Source organism: Cariama cristata, unplaced genomic scaffold, assembly GCF_000690535.1.
Source record: "Cariama cristata isolate BGI_N322 unplaced genomic scaffold, ASM69053v1 scaffold29896, whole genome shotgun sequence".
NCBI lineage: Eukaryota > Metazoa > Chordata > Aves > Cariamiformes > Cariamidae > Cariama > Cariama cristata.
This window is the reverse complement of record NW_009620863.1, coordinates 5,223-15,005: the sequence shown is the minus strand read 5'-3', so window position 1 is coordinate 15,005 and position 9,783 is coordinate 5,223. Positions and strand designations below refer to the sequence as shown.

General features: G+C 50.8%; 1 protein-coding gene across 1 annotated transcript; it reads left to right on the top strand.

Annotated features, from left to right (window-relative positions):
• Positions 1–1,028: 1,028 nt before the first annotated feature.
• B4GALT5 (UDP-Gal:betaGlcNAc beta 1,4- galactosyltransferase, polypeptide 5) lies at positions 1,029–7,779 on the top strand (the record flags this gene model as incomplete). Its single annotated transcript, XM_009701754.1, has 7 exons — positions 1,029–1,142; positions 2,004–2,128; positions 2,827–2,943; positions 3,765–3,952; positions 4,182–4,304; positions 4,817–4,918; positions 7,443–7,779. Coding segments are annotated over 7 exons (917 nt in total), but the record flags the coding sequence as incomplete, so codon positions are not given.
• Positions 7,780–9,783: the final 2,004 nt, after the last annotated feature.

Below are 9,783 nucleotides of genomic sequence, written 5' to 3'. Positions count from 1 at the left end.
CTGGGTGGCTCAGCCCTAAATGGCTGCTTCCTGGGACCTCTGGGGGGTGTAAGGTTGGTGCTGGTGCCCTGGGTGCTGTGGGACCAAAAGGCCAACCCTCCACTAAGCATCTGATGCTTGGAGAAAGTGGAGAGGCAGCATCCTCCTGTAGCAGCTGATGCCTTACTACAGGCAGGGAGCTTTTTCTAGTACCTAAAATAGAGGTCATGCTTGGCTAAAGATACCTTATGCAAAGCTGGTGACTTTATTGTAGAAAGCAGAAGTTCAAGGTTATGTAAAAACCTTCTTAAAACATCTACAGGTGTAGCAGGCTGGAGAGGTTTTGCTCAGGAGATAAGAGGATGCAGGGGAATGGGGGGGGGCTGGAGAAAAGAGCTGTGCTGAACACTGCCGTCAGTGCTGGGGCACGGGAGCTCCTCTGCTCTCGCACGATGCAAACTGGAGGAAAGGCTGAGTGTTAACGTGGTAGTTTTTATTGATCCTTTGAGGAGGATGCAAGGCTGGATTTCCCTGCGCAGGCTGCTGCAGTGACAGTCCTTACTGGCATTGGGACATGCCTGGGGACTTCCCTGTGTGGGCTGGTTAGGAAAGGACCCGCTGGGGGAGCATGTGCCCTCTTGCTCTGCCGTGGTCCTTCAGGGACAAGGCGCTAAGTCACTTTTCTTTCCAAGCGCCATGTGCTCCTTTGCTTTGAGCTGTTTGTGATACCTAAAAGTGACACTCACAATTCTTCCTTTGGCCAGAAAACATGAAGGTTTCTTTGGTGTGGTGTTGTCTGAGCCAGCCGGGTCTTCTGCAGCCACCTGCCCCTGGATGGGGCTGAGCACCCAGCTGGGTTGGGTTGCAAGTCTAGAGCTCATGCTGCATGGGAACACCCCGATGCTGTTGGGGACATCCTTGGCCATGGGTGGCTTTGGAGTCTGCTCACAGTGACATGAGGAAGTGGCTGGAAACAGCAAAAACCTGCAGCTCAAGTGTAAACTGTTTTGGTTTGTTGTTTTTTTTTTTTTCCCCCCCCCATTTCCCAGATTATGCTCTTGATCTGAACCACAATGACACCTTTCTGCAAGCCACAACATTTCTTCCTGAAGACTTTACCTACTTCCCCAACCACACCTGTCCCGAGAGGCTCCCTTCTATGAGTGAGTAGCATCCCAACGGCCCCATGCCCCTCTCCTGCTCTCTGTGACTTTGGCGGGGGCATCGTTGCGTCCCCTAGCTCCCCAGTGTTCACCTTTCCCCGATGGGCACCTGGGGATGAATGGGACCACTGTTCAGAGCCCCGTCCTCTCCTAGGCAATCATTGTTTACCCACTCACACAAATTAATCCCTGCTACGTCGGAGGCACGTCCCCTGCCGAAGCAGGAGCCCATCGCATGGCAAACACACAAACAAAAGAGGGATTGTGTACTGGGAGCCGGTGAAAAGGCTCGGCCAGCCCTTTTCCCGGGGCAGTGGCAGTGGGGTGGCTCCCTTTCCCCCTCAGCAGTGCTGCTGGTCCCAGCCCGGAGCAGTGCCAGGTACAGCTGGGCAGGGGTTAGTGCCGGAGACAGGCTGCATCCCCCCGAGGGAGCCGTGGCCAGGAGAAATGCTTCCACCAAAGCCATACTGCAGTGAAAAATTGGGCTTTTGGGGGTAAATGTTTCCTAAAAGGGAGAAACGGCTCTCTGCTAAGGTGTGGGATTTTGTGTCTGCTGGAAACCTGTATGGAGGAGTAGAGGGGTGCCCTGGCCGGTGTGGGTCTCTGATGGAGAGCCACATCTCAGCCACAGAGGCTGAGCAGAGCCCAGCTGCTGAGGAGATGGAGGTGTTACAAGTCATGCCAGCAGCATTTCCTAGTTGGTTTTGTTGGTGTTTGGGGAAGAGAAGAGGCTGCCTGCATGCAGTGCTGGGTACAGCAGGCAGGGGTGGAGCGGAGCACTGCCCTGAGCAGGCTCTGAGCATCCCCAGGACCACAGCGATTCCTGACCCCCTCCTCCACTTCTCCCTGCTGTCTCTGCAGAGGGCCCCATCGATGTAAACATGAGCGAGATCACGATGGAGGATATCCACCAGTTCTTCTCAAAAGACCCTTCCATCAAGCTGGGAGGCCACTGGAAGCCGGGCGACTGCCTGCCTCGCTGGAAGGTGACTGGGGAGCTGGGCAGCCAGCCCCGTGTCCCTGCTGATTGCGGGGGGATGGATTGTCCTGGGTGGGTGGTGAGAAGACATTAAGGGGAAATGTCTCTGATGTCCTGCAGCTTCAGAGTAATGAATATAAGGACCTCTGAAGTGTGGGGCTGCAGTGCCTAGGGAAGAAATGCTGAACTCATGGGCTGCTTTAGTGGTGCACGAGTCAGCTGTGAGTTTCTACACAGACTGCTAAGGAGTCAGGCAGTGAGCTCGCCTGCCTATTTCCCCACTGCTGAGCCTCCTGCTCGCCCTGCCACTCTGTCCGCGGTAGGATTTCACCCGGAGAGGTAAGATGGCAGTGCTGGGGACTCCTGTCCCCAGAGGGAGGTGGCTTAGGGCAGCATGGTAGCGGGGCCATGTAACTGTCCCCAGCGCTGGGCAGAGGCAGTTTGGGGGGGGGCGGTACGGGTCTCCCTCCCACTCAAGATCATGTTGAGTTTCCTCAAAGCAACAATTCCCCAAAAAATGAATAGGAAATCCACGTTGTGGGGGTTAGAAGGGTTTCAGGCTGCTCAGCCCTACATGGGAGAGCTGAGACACCATGGTTAGTGCTGCTCCTCCATTCCAGCCAGTCCCACTCCCCAGCCCGAGGGTCTGTCGGCAGCAGGAGCCACCAGTGTGGTGCGGTAAGAGCTGTGTCCTCTCCCCTTCAGGTGGCAATCCTGATTCCATTCCGCAATCGATATGAGCATCTTCCTGTCCTCTTCAGACACCTTATTCCAATGCTGCAACGGCAACGTTTACAGTTCGCCTTTTACGTTGTGGAACAAGTGAGTGAGCCCTGGGATGGTTGGGATGGCAGCCACTGGGACACGGATGTGCTGCGCTAAAAGTGTGTCTGCCAAAGCTGCAAGTGTAGCTCTGCGCTGTGTCCCAAGGAGTTTACTTGCCAGATCTCATCCTTTAACCTTTGACAGGTTTAGGGTTCACATTGCAATGTGTAAGTGGTCCCATTCTGCTTTAAAAGTGGCACAGCTCAGGGGTGTGCCCAAAAATGACCGATTTTATCTAAGAAATAAAATAGAGATTCAGTTTTTATAAAACTCTGGTACTGGAGGAGATTATTTTAAAAAAGACAATGTTGAACTAGATATTTGCAGTTTAAATAATGCTGCGTTATTTTTGTATGTCTCTAGTAGTTCCGGGGATCATCCCCCAGGCACGGGAATGGCCTGACCAGAGTTATGCATTTCTAGTCTGGGCAGCATCTAGAAGACTTTCATGAATGTAAAACATAAGACTGTCATTTGATGTGTACGTGAACCTGTCACTTAAGTTACCTGGCCTCATCCGCCCAGTAACTCTACCTCCATATTTAGCTCTATCTTAAAAAAGATTGATCAAAATCACCATTTATTACTCAGACACTTGAGAAAAAATAAACTTTTTTATTTTTGTTCCTGCACAGTACATTGAATATTTAAGTCTTGGTTGATCTCCCTAGTCTGTCTGTTCCAATACATCATTTCCTTTTGTGGCACCGATGTGGGAGCTGGTTGCCCTCCGCAGTTTTCCAGTCAAGACTGAGAACGCACATGCGGAGCACGAACTGTGCGGGACTCCCCTTGAGAAGGAACTTTCTCCCTCCTAGGCTGGAAACCAACCCTTTAACCGTGCCATGCTCTTCAATGTTGGCTTTCGGGAAGCAATGAAGGACTTGGACTGGGACTGTCTCATATTCCACGATGTGGACCACATACCAGAAAATGACCGTAACTATTACGGGTGTGGACAGATGCCAAGGCACTTCGCAGCCAAGCTGGATAAGTACATGTATCTGTAAGCACTGTTCTTCCTCCCCGCTACCATAATAGCTAAGGAACCAGTGTTAGATTTTTTTTTTTTTAAAAGTCAGATGATGAATCTCGTTTTGCTTGTCAGGCTTTGAGCAAAATGAACATGAGAGGGGAATAGAAGAAAGCATCCTCACAGCTCAGGATTTCCCCATTGCTGGCGGGAGAGCTGCAGTGCTGGTGGGCTCTGCCCTAACCCCTTCTCTCCTACTTAGGCTCCCTTACAACGAGTTCTTTGGTGGGGTGAGTGGCCTGACTGTCGAGCAGTTTCAGAAGATCAACGGTTTCCCTAATGCCTTCTGGGGCTGGGGTGGTGAAGACGACGACCTCTGGAACAGGTATGGGCTCGGCTCAGCCAGCATCCCCGTGCTCCACCTCGGGTGATGGTTCTGCGAGCCAAGCTTTGCACGTGCTGCGGGGGAACACGTGGTCACCTCCGCAACCAGCGCTGGGCTTGCTGTGCCCGTGTCACCTGGGCTGGGGAAGAGCCAACCTGTCTGTGGTGGCTCGGTGGGAACGGGGACCACGCCAGCCTGCGCAGGCAGTCGATGGGAAGCAAACAGAGAAATACTGGTTGGGAAATCATTGGCTCTGTGTGCAATATCCCACGCTGCTGAGCTCAAACTGATCTCAGCTGAGTTGAAACCTTGAGGTGTTGAGCACTGTGTGACTTGCCCGGAGCCCAGGCTGGAGTGGGGAGGTTTGCATAGCTTATCTGCTGGGTGGAATGCAAAGCTGCTGTCGGAGCCCCAGGTGCACTAATTGTGCAGCCCTGGCAAGTGCTGATGGCACAGCAAAGGCAACAAATTATTTTTATTTTTTTATTTTATTTCTCCCCTTTGTAACGCAGAGTGCAGTTCGCAGGCTACTCGGTGACTCGACCAGAAGGAGACACAGGGAAATACAAATCAATTCCCCACCATCATCGGGGAGAAGTGCAGTTCCTAGGAAGGCAAGTAAATTTTTCTTTTTAAGAATCCCAAAGCCCTTCATAAAGAGTCTGTACCATGTACAAGACCCTCTGCAGTGGTTTGAGGGCAGTAACAGCCTTAACTTGTGAAGGAAACCAACTGCGGGGAGATGGAGGCAGAGCACTGCCTGGATTCTTCCATCCCTACTTTTTATACCCTGCATCCCTACAACGAGAGGCCCTTGCTTTGTGGCTGTAGCTGCTTGATTGCTGTCCAAAAGCGCAGGATGTCAGCACAGCGGGCTGGGGGCCTGTCCTCTCTCTCCAGCGGGACGTTCCTAAAGGGGTGGCTAATGCCAGATGTCAGAGAAGCTTCTGTGTGTCTGGAAGAGCCTGATCCCAGTGTTGAAGGAGGCATTGGTCAGCCTGCAGAAAGCAGAGAGCAAGGCCTTTCCTGGTGCATGGCTGCTAAAGCATCAAGTGTTCCTGGGAATGCTAACAAAGTCCAGTAGCAACACCCTGGGTTTGCACTGTGAAGGCAGTTGCTGTTGCAGAAGCAATGTCCCCCTGCAGTGGTGTTCATCGGTAGTGGACAGTGTTCAGGATTTCGAATCAGAGGGTGGCCCTCGCTCTGGTTTCATCCCATGATGGTGTGTGCAAACGGGGAGATGGCAGCAGCTCCATCACACTTCCACCGCAGCACTGAGATGGAGCAGCTCGTCCCTCTCCATTCTTCTGTTCCTGCCTCTTGGCCCCAAACCAGGGTGGATATACAGAGCCCCTGAATTCAGGGTTTGCTCTCGTGTGAGTCTTCGGACATCCGTCAGGAGCAGTAACTGTCCGCTGTACCTAAGGAGCACAAATACTGTGTGAATATTTTGTCTTTTTTCTCAAAAAGCTGAATTCTCCCTGGAGCTTTCCAGGAGCCAGGGTTGTTTCGGAGAGTACAAGGGTTGGTTGAATGACTGCTTTTGCCTGGGGACCTTGGTGGAATTTGAGTCTTCTGAAAACTATGCAACAGAAAACCAGAGAAATACCTTTTTCACGAACAACTGCAGGAATTAGCAGTCATAGGTGATGAGCTGCTGGACAGTGCAAGCTCTGTTCTGCCGAGGGGCCCCTGGCTGCTGCTGGCAGAAGAGGCAGCAAGGAGGGTTTATGTTGCAGGTACTGTTTGAGCTATCTGCTGGTCTCTTTTTACAGAAGACTTATTTTTGGGGGAGCTTCCACTTAAGGTTATATCATCTTTAGCCCTAGTTTTCGTGTCTCTGTCTGACAGAATACAGCTAATAAGAGATGCTTCTCTAATTTCACTCTTGAAAAAGAGAAGTTGGGTTTGACTTAAAAAGCCGTATTTAGTCAAACCCTTGAAGCGTGGAAAGCTGACAGTGCAGTTGGATTGAGCTCTTGTTCCTAATGCTTCTCTGGTCTCCTGGCCCCAGCCAGAAGCCCTAGTTCAATGTCAGGAGGAGCTGTGGGTCAGTGCTGCAGGAGGGGGGATTTGCAGTGAGGGTGGACAAGGCAGTGGTTCACGCTGGTGAGGCTGATGCCCGTGCTGCTGAGCACTCCTGTGTCTGGAGCCTGGTGCCCAGCCTAGGCAAGGCTTAGCAATAGATATCCTCTGTGTCCTGCCTATGAAGTCTCTTGCTTCCCTCTGCTCTGCACTTAGCCACAGGCAAGTACTAGCTGCTACCATCGGAAGATGCTGCTGCTCTTCCCACCCAAGCAGGGAGCGGGGGACCCAGCACTTCTCACCATGGAGAAGGAAAATGTTCGTAAGACGCCTAAGTGTCCTGCCCATGCCCTGATGCCGTGACCTCTTTGAAACCAGCTTTGGCACTTCCCTCTTCACTCTCACCCAGCATCTTCCTGTTCCTCCTGGCACATCCCCTCCCTGGTGCTTTTTCTGTCCTCAGGGCTCAGCCCAGCTCCCACTTGCCCTGGTGCTGCCTGCGGTGCAGAAAGTCAGTGTCCTGTCCTGCCAAGATGTTTCTTCTTATTTTATTTTTTCCCCTCCCACCCTTAGCCCTTGTATCTTATCATGCTGCCCCTAAATTTGGTTGAGGCTGGTTTTGTGCACCGGCTGCAGTTTCCTTCCCCAAACCATCATTCTTGTAGTTTTACTTCCTCATCCCTCAGACTAAAACCATTTAGTTCTGCTCTTGTTTGTGGTCCAGTTTCTTAAAAATGGAAGTACTGCATCACCCATCAGCTGCTTTTCTCTGGAATGTTTCGGCTGGTGAGGGCTTGGCAGGACCCCCCCGAAATCAGCCCCTTCCTGGGACTGCAGGCTTTGGGCAGGAGTTACAGGTGTTTCGATGGTTGCTGGTGGCACAGAGAGCATTTTGCTCTTAATCAAGTGATGGACTGTAATTTTCTAAAGCTTGGGATATTTACCGATATAGAAAATGTGACAGTTATCTTTATTAAGGGCTCAGAAATTTGTTGTTTTGTAGCTGCTGCTGGGACTGGCTGTTTTAAGGGTGTTTTAGTAGCATTGGGAGGACTTTGCAGGGCTCTGCAGGGTACGTGGAAGTGACTGGGGCCTCTGGTTCTCGTTGCACAGGTACGCCTTGCTGAGGAAGTCAAAAGAAAGGCAAGCCCTGGACGGCCTCAATAACTTGAACTACTTTCCAAACGTCACATATGACGCCTTGTATAAGAACATCACTGTTAACCTGACACCGGAGCTGGCTCTGGTGACCGAATATTAAGAGGAGAAAATAACTTTGCTCTGCCCTTCACCAAGAAAGCACCACGCTAGACTTTCTTTTCCAAGGGTTACCGAGGACAAGCAACACTTTGTCTAATGAAGGATCACGGTATTTTGGAGAATAAGGCTGAAAGTGCACGCACAAATTGCCCTAGCTGTACCAATCCAGCCTGATACTCGTGCAACGAGCTCAGCAGTCTCCTTCTTTTTTCTGCCACTTGCTTTCTGGGTTTCAGGACAACGATTCAACCTGCTGCTCTCGTCTCCACATTCCTCCTCCAGCAATCTCCGGCACTGGGACTTGCCTCAGATGTGTTTTCTCCTCCGGGAAGCAGCTCAGCTGAGGGACTCTGGCTTCTCGACAGCAAACGCCAGGAGCGATTCGGTCAGCAGCTGCCCTGGTGGGAGATCAAACGACTTCTGATACTGTTCTTCTACGTCTGTGCGGTTTTTTAAATGACCTGCTTGAAGTATATACAACAGAATCGCTTCTTAAAGAAGTGTAAGTGTAAATATGCTGTGTAAATTGCCCCTTTTTATTTTTCTCCTGTGGCTCAAATCCAAGCTAGGGGTTTACATACGGTCACTCATTTTAGTCCTGAATTCTGTAAACACTTGTGTGTGCATCACTGTACTTGTGCAAGGTGTTCCCTTTTAAGCCAGTGAGACTGCTTGCATGATTTAAGCTGTGCATATGCAGAAATGTTTGTGGGACAGGGCCCTAAACTTTCCAATGTAGCAGATGAGAAATACAACCGTGTCATCGCTCATTCCAGAAACCACGGGGGTGGCTTTTTCCAGGGAGAGTAAGGGAATGGGAATATTTATGAAAAAAAACCCCTTTCTGTCACTTTTGCAACATGATGTGCAAATGAATCCAAAAGCCATATGGAATAAAATCCCTTGCCTGTTGCTCTCTAGCCCGCTGATGGCAAGTGTGAGCTTGGCAGATTGCTCAAGAGCTGACATCCACAGGCAGCCCCTGGGCTGGCCGCCCCTGTCTCCGTGCTGTCCTCGGGATGGGGCAGCTGGCCCCAACACACTGAGCCCCCCGTGGACCGGCAGCACCCTACCGTCACTCCTGTAACATGATGGTACAGTTCGGGAGGTTGTTTTAGTTTGTATTTATTGTGTAAATCTAGCAGCACTCTGAAATGCTGTCAGAGCCAGGTAGTGCACTTGGTTATCCCCGTCGGCACCTGGCAACACTTGCAGAGGCACAGCTGGTGGGGCAGGTTGTCACAGGTTAGCCAGAGAAATGAAGGACGCATGAATCAAGCTCGTGAAAACATGAGGACCGGGAACCAGAGAGCTTGGTCCGATACCCCATGAAAACTGGAGTGCCCCCTCCCTTCTCCCACCTGCCATCCCCTCCTTCCCCTCAGCCACTGTGGGCAGGTTGGGCTCCGGGCTTTCCCCCCGCGGACACTCGCTCCAGTCCTTGCACAGCATCCACACCCACGCTTTTACTGCACCTCTCTGACTTAAAAGTAAATACATTGGGGGATGCTTTTTAATTTGTATTTATACATAACAATGGTGGGTACTTCACCTCCAAAGTACTTTAACTTTCTTTTTATTGCATTGTTTGCCTTCGGTTTCCTTAACTTCTCATGGTTTACATTGTTTTCTTGGTTCTGTGGATGTATGATCCCCATACGCATCTGTTGTGGGTGTGACTGCCCAGGGCATTCCTAACCTGTATCCAGAACATGTTAGTTTAGAAAACACGAGTTCTTGTCTAGATCTTATCGGCTGGTATGAGAGGACAGCGAGCCTGCCCTTGAAAAGCGCTGATAAGTTTGTAACTTTAAAGTCTTTGAACTTACATGTGCTTTAAACTCACTTCCTGAGGGGATTCAACCTGGTTATTTATAGGCAGAGGTGAGGATTTGCTTTTTATGGCGCATATAGCAATAAAGACTTGCTTCTGAATCTTGATCTTTCATTCACGTGGACCCTTTTTCAGATGCTGAACCCGCATTGCCCTGCCCCTCTTTTCTTTCATCTTGAGACCTTGCTAGAAATCTGTCTTTGTTTAATGGTGCTTCAAACAAGGAATGTATTTCGACTAGTCCAAGTTCACTACCCCAGGAATCATGCATGTGTGTGTGAGTAGGTGTTAAACTACCTTAGTCGGGATCCTCAGCCTTCGATGTTGTACCTGACACCCATCGCACCTTGTGTTGAACAA